Source organism: Tachysurus vachellii, chromosome 13 (genome assembly GCF_030014155.1).
Source record: "Tachysurus vachellii isolate PV-2020 chromosome 13, HZAU_Pvac_v1, whole genome shotgun sequence".
Lineage (NCBI taxonomy): Eukaryota > Metazoa > Chordata > Actinopteri > Siluriformes > Bagridae > Tachysurus > Tachysurus vachellii.
In genome coordinates this window covers 22,329,343-22,348,659 of record NC_083472.1, presented here as the reverse complement: position 1 = coordinate 22,348,659, position 19,317 = coordinate 22,329,343, and the positions used below count along the sequence as shown (strand labels likewise).

The 19,317-nt window shown below is 42.6% G+C and overlaps 1 protein-coding gene across 2 annotated transcripts in view; it reads left to right on the top strand.

Annotated features, from left to right (window-relative positions):
- The first annotated feature begins 428 nt into the window (after window positions 1-428).
- Window positions 429-19,317, top strand: part of LOC132855952 (A disintegrin and metalloproteinase with thrombospondin motifs 2-like) — a 151,597-nt gene continuing 132,708 nt past the window's right edge. The window contains exons 1-3 of one of the 2 annotated variants that reach the window (XM_060885252.1): window positions 429-513; window positions 642-735; window positions 1,802-2,178. In XM_060885252.1, coding sequence (XP_060741235.1) covers window positions 654-735; window positions 1,802-2,178 — 459 coding nt within the window. In that variant the 5' untranslated portion in view covers window positions 429-513; window positions 642-653. Of the gene's footprint in view, window positions 514-562; window positions 736-1,801; window positions 2,179-19,317 lie in introns of those variants that run through there. The other variant, XM_060885253.1, reaches the window with a different exon arrangement.

Here is a 19,317-nt window from a genome sequence, read left to right as displayed (position 1 = left end):
GTTTGTGCAGGTCCTGCAGATTTTATCTTCATTCCACACCAACACAAAACAAAAATAAAAAAAACTTTCAGAAAGATAAAGAGTCTTGGTGAAGACGAGTCCTGGAAGATATTTATTTCAGATGGATAAATCTGTCTTGGTCTAATTGTGTGCCACGGAGTCAAACACTGAGAGTGCCATTACTTTTTTTCCAGCTGGATCAGATGAGTAGGATGGATTGGTTTGTGACGAGAGAAGAAGAAGAAGAGAAGAAGAAGAAGAAGAAGAAGAAGAAGAAGAAGGAGAGAGAGAGAGGGGAGAGAGATAATGTGCGAAAATGGAAAGAAAGAGAATGAGATAAATACTAGGAGAGAGTAAGGGAGAAAGTGAGAGAGAGAGAGAGAGAGAGAGAGAGAGAGAGAGAGAGAGAGAGAGAGAGAGAGAGAGGGGGGAAAGTGATAGAAACAGAGTGAGTGTGAGAGTGTGTGAGAGAGAGTGAGGTAGAGTCTCTCCTCGTCTCCGGTGCTGCGTGCAGTAAGTTGCGCTCTCTCTCTCTCTCTCTCTCTCTCTCTCTCTCTCTCTCTCTCTCTCTCTCTCTCTCTCTCTCCGCTGTAACTTTCCTCCTCCGGATCCTGAACTCCGTCTCTCTCCCACCTGCGCAGTTCGGAGCTGCCATGAATCCCGCCGCCGCGTTTCCGATCTTGATCTCCGCGCTGCTGCTGCCCGCCCACGGCCTCTACATCGCCAGTAGCCTAGGTACGCTCTTTATCCATCTACTCTTCGCACTTTTACATCCACCTGGATGATCTTGATGATGATGATGATGATAGTGGTGGTGATGATGATGATGATGATGATAATAGTGATGGTGGTGGAGTCCTGCTCCAGCATGCATGCTGCGCATAAATTGCTTTACTTCTCCATGTGAACTTGCTCAGACATCGGTGCAAGAGGACTTTCCTTACTTCTGCATGCTGTGTCATCACTAATGTGCTTTCTGCTTGCACCGGGGCTCGTTTTTATGTTCCACTTTAGCCGATTTGCGCGCATTGCGCTTTAATGCGCTTTAATGCGCTCAGGTCTCCACATGGCACTGCGCACTGAGCGCTATGGAAATGAGTGTGCAGGGAAACGTTCCTAACACACACGCGTCAAAACAAGAGGATGTGTACGAGCTCTGATTTCTCTTATAGCTCGTGTTTTTGTTGTTTTTCTGGAGCAATGCTGCGTGCGCGCGATCCGCGAGGCTGATATAGAACTGATACAGTGAGATAAGCTGCACTTTTTTTACTCATAGGTGTGGCTCCTCACCTCAGCGCTTCGGTATTCAGTGTCAGATCGGAGAAAGTGGGAATTACTTAAAGCCCCGAAACCAGGCGTGCTGCAGTCGCGGGTTTAACCGTACATGTGGAGCAGGTGGATCGAGGCGGAAAGCCTGGGACACGTGGCAATGTTTGGAAACTGAGCAGTCAGAAAACATGAAAAGTGCTATGACCTGAGGCTTGTCTGGGGCTTATTACTACTGCCAGTCAAAGCTTCAATTATTATTACTTAGATTACTTTTTTGTTTCTCAAAAAATCACACTCGAAAGACACAACAAAGGTCCGGCATTTTTTATTAGAAATACTTTATTAGTAGACCAGATCAGTTGCATCAACCAGTAGCTGTCAGTGCATGAATATAAATATAATGCATGCACAATTCAGCTCACGCGCTCAGGCTTCATCATGCGCCAATATGACTTTTCTGTTATCATGAATATGATAAAATAAAAAAAGCAAAAGTTAAAGTTCGTGTGTGTGTGTGTGCGTGTGTGTGTAGATTCCCTGCAGCACGTGCTGGGGGACTATGGACTGGTGAGGCCCGTGCTGAGCGACGCGCACGGCCGCTTCTTGTCGCACGCGGTATCGGCAGGCGCAGCACGCGGGCAGTTCCGTAGGCGCTGGCGAAGAGAGGCGGAAACGCCCGACGAGCCGCGAGGAGACGACGAGAGGCTCTACTACAACGTCACCGTCTTCGGCCGGGAGTTCCACATGCGCCTGCGCCCCAACACGCGCCTGGTGGCTCCCGGAGCCAAGATGGAGTGGCAAACGCCGGGCGGCACGCGCTCGAAGACGTTAAACATCGACTGCATGTACGTGGGCGACATCACGGACGTACAAGGAGCCTCGGTGGCAATCAGCAACTGCGACGGCCTGGTGAGTGCAGCTGAGGCCGGAATGAATTGAGCAGTGTGATGGTTTTGTGACGATATTGAGACACACCAATGTTATTCTACACATTGTTATGACACCACCAGCATCAGCATCAGTGATCCAAGCACAACATCACACCAACACACACACACTGCTCCACCTCTAGTCCATATTTCACATAAACACAGATTTACCGAGGACAAGCACTACATCTCAACACCAATGATACAAACCCAAGTCATTATTTTCCCATAACAGCATGACCCTAAGTGCTTTATTCCTCTTATACCTCAGGATTTTTTCAATATTTATTTTCATTAACAAATCAGGACATCTTACAAGACATAAAGTTAGTTCCTGTTATCACTTTTAGCAGCCGGAACAATATATATATATTTTTTGTTTTAAAAAAATAAGCAAAAAATTCTTATACTAAGTAATTCCCCTGTCCTGTTTCCTATGGCGGAACTACGAAACTATAATAAGAGACGCAGTTATAGGAAATTAATCAACACCTTCCGACCAATCAGAGTCGAGAATTTAACAGCTTTGCGGTATAAATGACAAAAGGTTCAAATCTCACAACTGTCCGAGCCAAACACGTGACCTTTGACTGCTCAGCACTAATTATGTGCAATATTTTAAAAAAGTTTTTATAATGCACACCAATTAAACAGATGAACCCAAATCTTAAAGGGCAAAAGAAGGTACAGAGGAAATGGAAAATAAAAAAAACTAGGGTAGAAAGGAATAGACAGCATATCTATAACTGACAAGTGTGTGCGGAAGAGATGAGAGATTTTCACAAGTCTAAGGCCCCATTTACACTTGACTTACAGTTTTTCCCAATTGGATCCACACATTTCTTAAAAATACAACAAATCTCATATAACCTATTCCCAAAACTGCAAACCGAGGATGAGGATTTTATTTCGCTCTACAAAACCCAAAGCCTTTTAAACCCAGTCAGCACACATACACTCACATCCCACTGAGAAAGACACTGTGTTGTAAAAGAGAGGTTTTTGCCATGGGTTCTTTGGATGGTTAGCCTTCTAAAGCACTTCTAATTGGGAGCTTTTATGAAAGGAAAACCATGTGGTGCAAAAGCTCTACATAAAACTTTTAATGGTGGACAAGCTGAGGAGCCCTTTAGCATGGTTTCTGAAATCTAGAAACACCTACGGATCAGCCGAGGAATAACCGATTGACTTTACAGTCTAATCCACATTTTTAATGGACGCACAAAAAAAAAAAAACTCATGAAATAATTAGTTCCAAACCCTGTTTATTGAAATGTATTATTTAAAGAGATTAAGTCTAAGACTGCATTGTAAACATAGCCTCACGGTGTCCAAGCGGAGAAGTAGAACTTTTTGAGAAACCACAAATTAGAAACGTATGGAACTACATTCCATCAACCTTCTTCAAGATCTTTTCATTTTGTCCTTCCGTGAAAACCTTCCTCTATGCACATCTCCACAACAGAGATTATACCAGTAGTTCAATATTCCAAGTAAAACGCCTGTAGAAATCAAAAACCTTAAATATACAGTAAGGGTGGGGTGGGGGTGATGACCAAAAATCTGTTTCATGGAATAAGTTATTTAATTTCACGGTAGCGGTATATATCACGGAATAATAATTTTTCAGGTAAATCAACAAAAGGAACGTGCTTAATATATTAAATACCACTTTAACACTTTAAAAATAAAGAATAGGCTTTCTCGTCTTATTTTATTCATTTTTCTTTTATTTAGCATTAGTAGTGAATGAGACTCTCAACTTTTAGATCAAATTATGTTGACGGAACAGGGGGGCACGGTGGCTTAGTGGTTAGCACGTTCACCTCACACCTCCAGGGTTGGGGGTTCGATTCCCGCTTCCGCCTTGTGTCTGTGGAGTTTGCATGTTCTCCCCGTGCCTAGGGGGTTTCCTCCGGGTACTCCGGTTTCCTCCCCCGGTTCAAAGACATGCATGGTAGGTTGATTGGCATCTCTGGAAAATTGTCCGTAGTGTGTGAGTGTGTGAGTGAATGAATGAATGAATGTTGACGGAACACCTGATGCGGAGCGCATCTGTTGGCTTTCGTTGTATTCTTTGACATGCTTCATTTTTAGATGATAAAACAAGTTACTCGTGCTAGCATGGCTAACGGTTACATTCGTGTGACACAGTTTGCAAATCACGTCTGTCTGCTCTTTGTCAGCCTTCGTAAACCCGAACCACGTCCATACCACTGATGTCGCGCCTCGTTTCACAACAAGCTCCTCCTCCTGCTCGGTATTGGTTTGTGGGATCTCTTTATCAGCATGCATGTCTTTCTCCATGTTTTTCTTCTTATCTACGCTTATGTGCCGCTTCTCGATCGTTCTCAGATTCAGCCGTGCTACACGTGAGGTTAACCACGCCCACTAATTTAAATTTCACGGTATGCACGGAATAGAAAAACCTGTAACGGTAGACATTTTATTCCGCGGAAACGGAATACACCGTCATACCGCCCAGCCCTAATATACAGGGATATTTTCTTCTATAGTCAGCTTTACCAACAGACAAAAATCAGCTACGAAATATTACTATGAAGTTTTCTGTATTGATTATATTTGTTTTTGACATTTTTTTGGAAGGAGTCTCCAGTTTCAATGCGGTGTAATAGTCAAGTAAAATCGTCTGGATGGAGTTGTGATGTCGTGCTTAGTGCTTTCCGGATTGCTTGTTTATGTTTGGTTTCACCGGATGTCAGTCATTTTATAGACATTATACGTACCAGCTAGAATCCTGGAGGCGGAGCTTTGAGAAAATGGGCGGGAATCATTTTAAATGTTAAAACTTAAATGTTAAAACTGTTAAAACTGTTAATTGTTAACGTTAGTTTTAAATGTTAAAACTGTCTCAAGAAAGACGAATCTTATCTAATGTACCTTTAAGTAACGAAAATCCATCTTTTGATCGACTAGCGTGAGAGACAAACACGTTTATTTTTTATGTTAGGTATCTAGAACCTTTAAGCATAAATTCAGCTTTTTTCTAACAAAAATCTGGTCCTGGCTGATTTCTCCCTGATGTACAATTTTTTTCTCTACATTCTGCAGAAGAAAATTGAAGAAATTGTGTTAGTAATTGTGTTACTACTGTTCACAAGCACACTCACGCTCATGTCATGGTTTCAGTAATAACACCGTCACGAGGAAGCCGGTTCTAAGTTCCGTCCACATATTTCTGTATCTTTTTTCTCTTTTCCATCCACTTTCCGTTCGTTTTTCTTTCTTCCTTTACTTTTTGGTTTCAATAACTTTTAAAAAAGTGTAACATTACACACTTGTGATATTAAGTGATAATTTCTCTGAAGGTGTTGTCGTCGCAGGTGCGATGTGGGTTTGTTCATTAGCACGCTTCGATTGGTGTTTTAAATGCGACAGGTGTGTTCGCCGTGACAGCCGCAGAGCTCATCCGCTGAGAGTGTGAAAAGTTTGGCGAAAGTCGTTGCCGCGACAGATTTACACGCCATTTACGCGACGACGGTGTGTTTTTATGCGTTATGATCCGGTTGAATGCGTTCACCTGTTTTTAGGCCTGTTACTTCACCCTGTCTATCTGTCTATCTTTTTTTTTTCATTCATTCATTTTCTACCGCTTATCCGAACTACCTCGGGTCACGGGGAGCCTGTGCCTATCTCAGGCGGCATTTGGCATCAAGGCAGGATACACCATGGACGGAGTGCCAACCCATCGCAGGGCACACACACACACTCTCATTCACTCACGCACTTACACACTACGGACAATTTTCCAGAGATGCCAATCAACCTACCATGCATGTCTTTGGACCGGGGGAGGAAACCGGAGTACCCGGAGAAAACCCCCGAGGCACGGGGAGAACATGCAAACTCCACACACACAAGGGGTAGGGGGGAATCGAACCCCCAACCCTGGAGTGCCCCTGTCACTGTCTATCTTGATTACATATTTATTCACTCTTTCTTTAGTAAATGATTTATCCTTTATCAGGTTGATAGTGGATCCGGAGCCAAAAAAATAGGCTTGTTTGTAAAGGTTGGAAAATTTGATCCAGATGTGACACAGAAGTCATGGCAGTGTACAGTATCATACACAGACCTTCACGCCGAGGGACTACATCGCGTAGCCGCTTTACTTACTTGAGTGTGTGTTTTTTGGGAGGTTGGAGGAATCCAGAGAACCTGGTGGAAATCAGAGGAACGCAGGTTAGGACATGCAGAAATCCTCACAAAACTCAGGACTCAACACAAGACCCTGGAGCTGCGAGGCGACAACAGAAATGATGAAATGATGATGATGATGATGATGATGATGCATGACACTAGAGTATGTCATGTACAATTAGAATATTTGTACAATTATCTAATTATCAGGATCAGCCGATGAAGATGTACAATTCTACTGTGGCGTGTTTCAGGCGTGATTTTTTCCTGGTCTGTTGAGACACATCACTGCGTCTGGATCTCTAACATGGTCCACGAGTTGACGTGATCTTATTGCTGATCGTAAAGTAGGTACAGTAGAACCAAGCTTGTGATGACAACCTTTCGCTCCGTCGTTTTCCAGTCCTTTTACAAACTGTGGCAGGAAAACCCAGTGTGACGTGCTGCGTCGTGTGTCGTGTGTCTTCCTGTTATCCGTCAACTCGAACCCCTCAGGGTCATCCTGGATATAGAGCAGAAGCTTTGAAGCTTCGTAATACTCCCAGCCACATGCCCAGATACGTGCTGTACACACGCCCAGATATTTCAGTCAGACTATTTTTATTTTCCGGCCAAAATACGGGTAAAGGAAACCACACTTTAAAAAACAAAAACCCGTAATTACGTAGCTGGACTCTTTGGTGTGGGACGGGTTATTTTTGCGAGCGTAGGAATGCTGAGCGTCTGAGACAGCCGTTTTATCGAGGACAACAGCTTGCCGTAACAGCTGCTGATAGAGAAAGCTATTGTTTTCCTTGAAGCAAAAGTAAATATGTTTTAGTGGTGGCCTATTTATTATTTATTAAAAGAAACTTTCACGAAGAAGCGGCTACAACCCGGAAGGAAGGAGAACGTCAAGATTTGTAAAGATCGCTACACGTACAGAACAGGAAGAGAACCGAGTCAGAAAAGAAGACGAGAAAGCGTTTTAATTATTCTTTCACTCTCCAGTTTGAAATAAAGTGGTAAAAAAAATAGGAGGTAAAAAAAGTAAACAAAATAAACAAAGGCACGATGTGCTCGCAAGCTGTTTGTTGCTATGCGGTATCAATTTCTGTGAACGAATTTTATTAACAGAGAAGCGCAAAAAGCCGCTAAGATTACTGTTCCCACCAGGAACAAGCGCTAAACAGATCACAGGTGTTGGAGTCTGGATCTCTTTCGAATAATCAGAGGTTTTGTTCAGTCATGATGGGGTGAATTGCTAAGGCCAGAGAGGTGCCATTTGCGTTAAAGAGACTGGCGGCTTCCTCTTCCTCTTCCTCTTCCTCTGAGCTGTTCATTTTGACGGAATTTACGCTTGTTTTGTCGTGTCTGTGTTCAGCTTTGAATGTCTTTGTCATGTCCAACTCTACAGTAGCAGTTAATATGAAGCTCATATGAACGTAGACACTCAGGGTTTTAAGAATTTGTCGTTTTTCATAATTATTTCTAATTTTCCAGGATATTTATGGAAAAGTTCCAGAAATAAATTTCTCTATCTGCAAAGGAAATGATGATATCAAACCCACCTCTGCTCTCTGAGACACCCCAAGTGCTTGAAGGCGTTATCTTTAACCCATACAGTTCTGTGTAAGTTTCACACTGAAAGCCAACAGAGTCCTGACTCATTTTAGATCAGACTCACAGCAAGAAAGTCGTTCACTTCTTTATACAGGTTGAAAATGACGGATAAGTCGATTTCTGAAGTACTGACATGTTTATACTGTTATGGTCTGTGGAGTTTCACACGTTCTTCATGGATCCGTGTGGGTTTCAGTGGAGTTATCTCGTTTCCTCGTACCTTTCAAACACCTAACATACAGTAGGTTATTGGAGGATTAGCAAGTCTACATTTCGTCCCATACGCACCGTGACTCGCATCGCTCTGTTAAACCTAGTGTTCCTGGCATCTGGTTCCAGAAACCAGCTTACTGAAGATGAACATTGGCTTAGACAAGCTCTTAAAGATCACAGTTCCAAACAAGAACCACATGCTCGTGTTTGTGTTTGTTTGTGATCTTGTGCCCTGGTTTTGCATTAGTTCTTGATTAGTTTGCATGAACTAGCGTCTTATCAGATTTTGGTTTTTTTAAATCCTGGCCTGGGGGGGGGTCACGGTGGCTTAGTGGTTAGCACGTTCGCCTCTCACCTCCAGGGTTGGGGGTTCGATTCCCGCCTCCGCCTTGTGTTTCCTCCCCCGGTCCAAAGACATGCATGGTAGGTTGATTTTCATCTCCGGAAAATTGTCCGTAGTGTGTGATTGTGTGAGTGAATGAGAGTGTGTGTGTGTGTCCTGCGATGGGTTGGCACTCCGTCCAGGGTGTATCCTGCCTTGATGCCCGATGACGCCTGAGATAGGCACAGGCTCCCCGTGACCCGAGGTAGTTCGGATAAGCGGTAGAAGATGAATGAATGAATGAATGAAGGAATGAAATCCTAGCCTTTATTTCTCCTTTTACTTCAGTGTACCTCCAAGAGGTTATTTCGTTATTAGACTTTCCTACATTGAGTCTGTGTGCCTGAGCTTTCACGCATGCTTGAATCTCTCATTCATGATTTCTGGTCCACCTTTGATAAACATACCACTTGGTTTATACTCGTTTTCTTGATCCGCACATTAAAGAACGGATGAACTGAACTTTGACAGTAAAAATGGTCAAAAAACAAAAAGCGCTTTTTATTTCAGGTCAAAAAACACATTTTTTAAAGGAAAACATTGTGATCTGATTACATTCTGCCTCACTTTAAGACAAAAGGTTCAGGTTTATTGTCATATGCATAAAGACTTCCTTAAGCAACTATATACAATGAAGTTCCTGTGCTTCAGTTCTACGCTTTATTCAAGTGTAATTGTACACAATGCATGCATTTATTGTATGCTGCTTGGGTTAAAAGCATCCATCCATATTGAATAAATAAGGATATTGATTTTTTTTATACCATACAAACACGGCACATTAGACTACACCTTCATCATTCTCATGACTTTCTGCACTCACTTCATGATGCACCATCGTTTTCTGACCAAGGCGGAGACCGTAATCTCCGCAGCGATGCCTGATCGTGAAAAACCTGGAACAAGCGTTTGTTCTATTTGTCTTTAAATGACTGTTTAGAATCTTGTATTGGCTCATAAGTTGTTTTTAATGTTTTCTTTCTATTATAATTTGTGCTAATGTTTTTCTACAGGAAACCCTTGCAAATCAGTTCTGGGATATTAAAGTGTAAATGAGCTCATTTTATGTCTGGTAGTGTGAACTAAAGGTCTTCTCGGGTCTAAAGAAATGTACCCGACCCGAAGTGACCCGAATCACTTTTTACCCGAACCCGACGTGCATAATTTTTTTTTTTAAGAAAGACCCGACCCGAGACAAACCCGAAAAAATTAGACCCGACCCGTTGGCATTTTTTTTAACCCGACTGGACCCGAATGTTGCATAACTCTACACTAAAATAACCGCTACAGAGTGGATTCAAAATTGATTGACAGGTCTGTTTCAACGTAAATTAGCTTACCGCCAGCCACACGTCAGCAGCCACTTGTCGCAAGCGGTCTTGGCAAACAAAGGAGAGGTTGAAAAAGGACTCGAGTCGATGCACACACACGAGATACAGTAGTTTGGGTCTTCTCGGGTCCGTTCGGTAAAAACACATTCATTTTAAAATACCCGAGACCTGATGCCGCTATTATTATCCCCGACCCGTGTCCGAGGCACACGTGAAACTTTTAGACCCGAACCCGCTCGGGTCTCGGGTCGGACCTCGGGTTTTCGGATCTAAGTGGACCCGTGAAGACCTCTAGTGTGAAGTATTAATTGCTGTTTGAATTTCCTCGGTCAGTTGGTCAGTCTATACAAGCTCAGAACCTACTGTAGCGTTCAAAAGGGGTGTATTAGTGGACCATTTCCACTATGCAGAAGATCCTTATTATCCTTATTAGCTTCCATTTCTCAGTCTTTGTTTTACATGGAAGTAGAAAATCCTTCAAAATCTGTTCTATACAGGTATTTGATCCTGAGTTCAGATTGCTGCTCATGAAGTTTTGCATCTTCTTCCACATGTCCCTATGGGCTTCCTGTAGGATCTCCTGGTTTAATCCAACCTTCCAAAACATCAGAATGGATACAGTAATACCTTTAACCCTGTTAAACCTTTATGCCTGACGTGCATGCAGATTAAAACTAGAGTCTGATTAATCGTGACCCTGTTATGCAATGACACCGATTTTCTTTTGTTTATCTAAAAAAAAATCTCCTACTCTGTGGTCCTGTGTAAAGGTATAGCCCTTAAACCGAAACACACAAGATTTTGCAGAGTACACAGCTCCTCAGGGTGTCTTGGCTCGTAATATTGCCAGAATAATGAAGATATTAGAGACACAGAGACAGAGTGTATCTGTCAGCAAGAGAGTTGCAAAAAAACCAAAAAAAAAAACAGAACCAAGTTGGTGACAGCGAGCTGGAAGGGATGAGAGACTTGTTCATAATGAACGGTTGTCGCTGCCCTGTTTGTTTCGGTACACAAGCAAGCCGACACTCTGCCTTTCCCCAAGAGGCGTTGCTCTTTTAGGAGTAGCCGAAGGCCTGGTCCTTTTCACACATTTCACCGCCCTTTGCAATTATATCCTCACCTCCACTGCTCTCACATGGTGGATCATGTTCTCGTTCCACAGGTGAACTCTTTTGTCCGTTGGCCTCGATCACAGCACCGCTACCGCTCAGCTCCAGCCTCGAAGAACTAACAGTCATTTCTATGCTGCCGTATTCTCGTTGCACGACCGAGGTTTCAGAGAGTAGCACTAGCAAGTGTCAGTTTGGAAGTGTGACGAGGATAAACGGTCAGATGAGACGCAACTGTTTTGGGTTATTCGATCATCAGTAAGCAGTGTACCTCATGTTATCGGGGACAGCAGGGGATTGCGGAAGCAATGAGGGACCTGTCAGCATGCATTTAGTGGGTCTTGTGTGGCTCCTTTGCATTCAAATTACAAGGATAAGAGCTTCTGAAAACTGCCTTGGTGCCATCAATCACCATGAAGAGGGTTGAGAGATGATAGATTGTCAACTAGAAATTCCATCTAGTGTCCATGACTGCCCTATTTCTCCTAGCCTTAGAGGATTAGTGTAGATAAATGTCGGTCACCTACTGTATTGACTAAAACCGCCCTCAGATATCATATATTAGCAGTAACAATGTATGTATGTATGAGCATGAGCTTCCAGTGAGTCTTATTGACATGGCTGTGAGGTTTATTTTCAGTAGAACTACAGGTGCTTATAGGAAGAAACTTCGCCTTCATGTGTCTAAACACTGTAGTGAGTCAGGCTGAGCCCAGCTCAAGTATCATTACCTTTGAGTGCGGTTATTATATCAATTTCGTACTGAGCGGTTGTTAACTGACCTCCTTCGGTGCTATTTGTGTGAACCAGTCAGCATCGGGGCTTGAATGAACGTACGATTGCGCTATCATTACAGACTCCACCCGTCAGCGTGGTTCTCAAACCCACAATTACTCAATCAAGGGCCTATTATCAACCAGTCGGTGATGCAGCGAATGCCACGCTCCAGACCTGTAATTACCGACTGTTACTCACAGCAATTCAGCAGCCATTACCCAGACTGCACCGTACTCATGACAGCAGGGATTTCACTAGCAGAGGAAATAAAAAATACTCAGTTTGTAAAAACGCTGATGCAACCGGAATAGAAGGGTGGTTAGCAATTGATGCCGTTTTGGTTGCTTTCTGTGGGATTGTCAATGAGATCATCCAAACACTCAAAAGACATTAATTCTCCCCAAAGGACATTTGAGACAATGTCCGTTGTTATGAGCGCAATGAAAATGAAATGCCATTGAATACAATCTCATTATCAGAACTCACACTCTTGGTTAACTCACCTGAACTATGTTACCAATGCATTCGAATCTGTCGCCATTCTTCCATTTCTGCAGCACCACGAAGGAGCTATAAACTTTTTAAACACTTTAGAAATGTTAAGAAATACCTGAGATGTAGCCTAGCATTCCCTTGGTTAATACCTTGGTGATATCTGCACTGACACAACTGAACTCTTCATGCAACCTCATGGAAAACAGTCGGCTGTCAATCCAGGCTCCCTCGTAGCTCCCTGGGATCCTCAGGGAAGTATCACACCGATTATTCATGTTCCACAGACTGTCTTTGTTTGACCGTGTCTCGTTGGAAATGAGGTGAAGCTAGTTTCTGCCATAAGAACTAAAATATTAAAAGAATTCAAACGGATTCTTTCAATAACGCCTCCTAACTTCAAGGTGCTCCTGCAGTCGGGATAAAATCGGATGAATTCACACGTCACAAAAGATATCGGTGACGCACGTATACCGTACCGTACGTCCTTACCGTGACTATTCCGATTTTAAAAAAATACATTAATAAGCAGGATTCTGAGCTGATTGTGTTGTTTTGAGACTGTGCTACTAAACAACAGTACTGGTTTATCTCCTCAGAGTTGAGAATCTCACTCTATAGCACCCTGGTGAGGTGTGATATGATGGCTCCTAGACTCTTCTGTTAAACACGGCAGCTTTTCGGCTTAATATGGCTTCGTTGGCCTTGTGTAAGCCTATTACTATTTCAGCCTAGTTTTATATTTAAGAATCAGGTCAACTGACTGTTATGGTACTTTTTTACTAGATTAATACTGCAGATTCTTCTTTGTTATTATAGCTTTCAAACGGTTCTTCAAATTCAGGTGAGACCTACAGTACCCGCATGGACGAACAAGACGGTCTGGACGTGATGATGGAAATCATTAATACTTGAGAGGAGGAACTACAGAGACTTCCTACAATACAATTAATCAGATCAAACTTTAAATATCGGTGTTTGAACATTACTTAACACTATCAGGACATCTGATGCATAAACCCCAGCTAAAGGAGTTCACTGCTAGCAGCATATGGCAGCAATCAACATAAACAGAATCTGATCAAATCTTCCACGATGCCCTCGATCGCTTACTACTAAGTAGGTTGCTCGTTTTCTCCGTATCATTATCACGGACTGCTGTTGCTACGATCAGTTTTATGCTCGGGTCTCCATCATTAAGCATCTGATGACTTTAAAGGGGGGGTCTCCGATTTTTGAAAGCCAATGTTGACATTTGAAATCACCAAAACAAACACGCCCCTAACCCAAATGGGTCCCACCCCTGTATCGATAGCTCCGCCCACACGTATATACGTAACCCAGGCAACTACTTGGAAGAAATGTGTCTTTATCATAGCTGAAGGGAAGAACAATACGATTGCAGATGAACAAACAAGCAAAAATGACACACAAGCATAATCATGTAAAGGACAAAGGCATATATTAGTTCTGTGTAACAAAACAAAACCAACGTTACTCACCTATCGAGAAGGAAAAAAGCGCCTCGGCGTCTTAAGTAAAGTTGGTCACATATTCACAGATTGGAGTTTCCCGAATCAATAACTCCTGAGCTAAACGCTGTTACTACACAAAACACGGTTGTAGCTGCGTCTCTACATTACTACGATATAAAAGAGGTGTTATTTGTGTAGTAACAGCGTTTAGCTCAGGAGTTATTGACTCAGGAAACTCCAATCTGTGAATATGTGACCAACTTCCTGCTCCTTCAGTTCTCTCCAGCGCTGGAAAGCTGATCCTATATTAACACGTCCTACTTCTTACCTTATCGTAAGTCTTTCTTCTCTTTCTTTCTTTGTTTTTATCCTCCATGTCAAAACCGCTTTCTGCTAATGTCACACATGAGCACTGAACACTCTCTCTGCCCATATTGACAAGACACGCCCCTTTCTGCTCATTGGCTACACGTTTGTTTTGATTTTTGTTTATTATTCGGCCCGACTCAGTTTTCTGAAGCATTTCTCAAAAATCGGAGACCCCACCTTTAACAGACAAGACTTGATGTTAAAACTGTAACGAACTAAAAATGGTGCTGATGCACATATATTTATCTGTTTATTTATCTATTTATTTACAAGTTTTTCAAAAGATCCTGGTTACACAATTTGACTATACAGTGTATAGTTATAGAAAGGAAGTGATTTATAACGTAGTGTCGCCCAGATGAGGATGGGTTTCCATTTAAGACTGGTTCCTCCACAGGTTCTTTCTCATATCATCTCAGGGAGTGTGTGCCATGGGTTAAGGCTCGGTTGTGACATGGGTTATGATACGGCAATGGCTGTGGGAGGTAATTCTGTCAAAGCCTTATTCTTTTTTTTCTTTTTCTCTCTTTAATTATTCCATTGTACCTTTATACTGTATATGCTTATATCTATATATCTATCTATATCTATATATAGTATGTATAAACATTCCTTCCTCTTGTGACCTCACTTCTTCCTTTCTGTAGCGTATATCATAGGCTATAAAAAACAAGGGACATGACATGACCGAGTCATAGCCGAGGATCTCTGAGGCTCTCGTTCTTTCAGAGAAAAGAAGACGCAGTTAGCCAAGCTAGCCTTCAGATACGCCGCCTAAGTGGAAAATCGTACATTTGCCCTAGCTTTGGTTCGTAATTGTTACAGCACAGGCAGGAGAAATTAAATTTAACAGAGTGTGGAGGTGTTAGACCCTCTAGTCTGCTGTGTAACTCATGCTCAGGGAGGCTTGTAGTCTACCAGATGTACTGCTAACACAGTGCTACAGGGCGTAGAGAGAAAGTCTGCACGGGATACCAAATAACAACACAAATAAAGTAGTCTGAGAATGTAAATTAAAGCAGCCATCTTGTATCTTATACATATACAGTACTGTATATGACATGATCTTTTGCCCCTTTTCCACCGAGGCAGTTCGAGTGCTGGTTCGGAGCCAGAGCCTAATTTAGAACCAGTTCTTTCTGTTTCGACAGCCAAAGCACCGGCTCTGAACCAGGAACAGTGGTTCTTAAGTAGCACCAAAACGTTGCTGGTCTAGACTTAAGAACCGCTTGTGGGCGGAGCTACTGTTAATGCATTTGATAATGTACCTTAAGTATACTTGTGTATGTTTAATACACTTTTACTTTACCACGATATCATACATTATCAGCACACATGATAGTAATTAGCTACATGCTAAGGCTAACTTTTTTCTGTGTTAATGATAAAATAGCGTTATGTATTTTCTCGATTACAACCTCCGTTTATACAGATTACATGGAGCTGCACGTACACGTTGGATTCGCCGCGTTTGGGTGTTAATGTAGGTTCACAAAGCCATGAGCATTAACAGTAAAGCAACATCCACCATTGTTGATGTGTTTGTGTTTGCCGCTGCTGCTCTAAAGTTGCTCTATAGACGGTGGAAAGACAAACCGGTTCTTAGAAGGTTCGCCAGTGGAACCAACTTTGAACCAGCACCAGCGCTAGCTCTGAACCAGCACCCGGTTCTTTTTGGTAGAAAAGGGGCATTTGACACCTATTTCAAAGACAACAAGCATGCAAGGTAGCAGCACCTTCCGCTGGACAAATAATTGTCTTTGGGTGTTTTTTTTTTTAATACAAATTGACTTTGCATCAGATGCGATGGTCGAATTGTAGCTGCATCAAAGGCACGGCACTGAGGTAGATTTGTTATTGTGAGTTTGATCCCAAACCTGACGCTCGCTGTGTTTGCATCTGAGGCAGATGAGTGAGTTTGAACACAGAGAAGCAGCAAAGAGGTCAAAGATCCTGCTGAGACACAAGCTGTTTCGGCTGCTGCATCACTTGCGAGAGTGTCAAATTAAGGATTTTTTGGAAGCAAAAAAAACAAACACTTGAGCTAGAACGATCCAAACCTCAGTGTTATTACAGTTTGTGTTGATGAGATGAATTGGACTGAATTTATGTAGAAATCACCAAAACTGGCTTTATCATCAGGATGGCGTTCATTTGTTTGACAGGTTACTAGCAGGCATTAGTCCAGAGTAATTGTATGTACTGTCCTGAGGATACGAGACAGTCCTCTATTGGTTCGTGCTGTCGGACATTTTCTGCATTGCATATCTGCGCCTCAGGCGAAGGGTCACTGCCCTGACATTTACCACCATCACTGATCATTGTCTATCAACTGATGGAGGAAAAAATAGAACGTTAGATCAAGGCTAAAGCAAGAGTCAATCCACTTCAGTTCTCCTCCTTCTACATCATACACCTCTGGTAATATATCCGACACACCAAGATTGCGAATCTGTCCGATTTTCCTAACCCTACCAATCATATGGTGGCCTGTCAACTGTGTAGCTTTTCTTCTATATTTTTTTCACAGTATATGGAACAAAATGACTCAAAGAATCTGTTCAAAATTTTTAATCGTTCTGTAACTCCGTTCGTATTAATAGATGCAGCGTTTCTCGGCTTGTTTTTGTTGCTTGCTAACCATTAGCTCGTACTTGACCCTGCTTGCATTGATGGATCCGACGCCAGCGTGAGGTTCCGCTGTGGAGATTGCGAGATGGCAGGAGGTAATCCAGTTAAGGAGGTTAACTAGGAGAAATGGGCTGTCTTGCCACACTGTTTTTGCTGCAGCCACAGCTGTGATGTATCACAGCAATTCAGCGCTACAGAGGCAGCACATTACGGAGCGGCACCAGCAGGGCTCATCACGATCCGGAATGCACCAGGCTGGAGGACTAACAGCCAAAGTGGCTTTTTTTGTCATCCTGGCACAAAAAAAAATAATGTTCAATTTTTTCCTTCGCTGAAATTAGAACTAAACATCTCCTTCTGTGTGGGATTACAGTTTAAGTGGACTTCTGCTGCCTGAAATAATAGATTAAATGCCCTTTACTCCAGACCTTGTCTTTGTACTGGCACCAATCAGAGATGATTTTATTTCCAGACCTGCCCAAGGTGGAAAACTGCACTCGCTGGCTGGAGCTCTAAGCTACAGCAACTGGGTATGTTGCCAAACTCAGATACTGCTCTGGCATTTTCCCCAGACAGAATGCTGTAACCTTTTATGCCGTTGGATGTTTAAGGAAACACTAAATATATTAGAGCTATCGAAGGGTAACGTGCACTACCGGCCAGGTTGTAGGGCAGAACATTACCTTGGCCTTGCACTTGTTCCTTGAATGGCTTCCGTAAGTTTAACAGTGGCAGTAGTAGCTCAGTGGTTAAGGTGTTCGACACCTTATAGGAAGGTTGTGAGTTCTAATCCCAGGGTCACCAAGATGCCACTACTGGGCCCCTGAGCAAGGCCCGTAAGCCTCAATATAGACTTGTTGTAATGTAGATACCTTTTTTAACTACTATGGGCCTTTTAACACCTGGTCACTTCATGTGTTTTCTCTGATCCGATAGCTATCTGATTTGGTAAAATTTGTTCCATTTACATCAGGCCACATAAATGCGTCTCGGCGAATCGGATATCGATCCGATCTTTCTACTCCCGCCCAAAATGCGAATATATTTTACCTCGTTTTCGGGCTAATTGAAATGGAACACACTTTGGTGTGTGCGGGTTTCAGAACGCAATCAAAAAGAAGACGAAAAAAACTCGTTACGACGGTTATGCTACAAAAAACAGCGTTTACTGTTTGCTGCGTTTTCTCTGGCGGCAACAGCGCATTTTAAGCTCCGACGAGAAACCTGGGTGAAAGATCACCTGCGAGTGACGTACTTCCGTTTGGGAGGAGTATAGCGCTGACGTATGTGGCTTGAACAACCACATTCATTTACACCTGTCCAGTTTCATCTGAAATGCGTCCCAGACCACCTCCTGAAGTGGTTTGTACCATCGGATTTATATCCGTCTAGAAAACGTTTCGGAGGGCATTTAGACCTGGTCTTTTTACCATCGGATAGCTAACGGGTCACAGAAAACGCATGAAGTGACCAGGTGTAAAAAGGCCCAAAAGTCCATTTTCAATTAAACTCATTTTTCTGATATCTGACGTTAGGAGTTTATCAAGCGTTTTTTCCGCTCTATTACTTTCTTGCACACTATTATAAGATCCATTGTGTATCTTTGCATTTTTTGATCATTGTATATATTCCATCTGACCTTCAAGGCAAGATTTTAGCATTAATACATTTTAATTGGAATAATATTAGTTCCTGTATCAGGTAGCCTGTGTAGGTAAGTGGGTAAATATGTTTGGGTTATGGGGAAAAGAAGAGACCGAATAATTAGTGACTGTATTGATGTTAATGTGTATGCTCTTTTGTGCGCAGAAAAGTGGAAACAGTTTTGTGTGTCTGCCTGCAAATGTGCGTTCGTGAGGTTTGCCCCAGGGGATCCTTCCTGGCGGGAGTCAGTATTAACGTCACCTGTGTTGATTTATTACAGTAATTGTGCTTCATCAACATTAATACAGAATGGCATCGCAGTAACAGGCATCAGCAATTCTCTTCTAAACTGCCGGCAGTGGGATAATCAATGAACAGTCAATAGCGAAACACCGGGCACGGTTTCAACTACTCATCTCCAGGAAATGAAGCATTTAATCTCACTCCGTTCTTATGATCGAGCACATTACTCTACAACATCTATGGATAAATCTGATACAGAAATAGCAATTACACACATTTCTCATCATGTGCACCGATTCGGTCTCATTAGTGCTGTACGAATGTGTTCTGAGAGCTCCGGGAGCAGAAGACCTGTTCTGAATCGACCTATAGTATAGCAACATGATAACTAGATTTGTAAAGTTCGACGTGACAAACTTTGATGTTGGCTTTGATGAGGCAAGTATTCGCAAAGGCCGGTGCTTTTTGGAGGCGAGTGGACATAAGGGACAGTGTTACTTTTGGAGGCAAGTGGACAGAAAGATAGGGTGCCAAAACATTTGGAGGCAAGTGGAGACGAGCATGTGACATCATCCGAATACACGTGAGGAAGTTCCCCTCATTGTTCTGAGTGTTTTGATATGTCACATGTCCATGTTGTAAAAAGTTTTTTGATTTTGCGTATTTGGGGGCGGGGCCTAAAGGCCA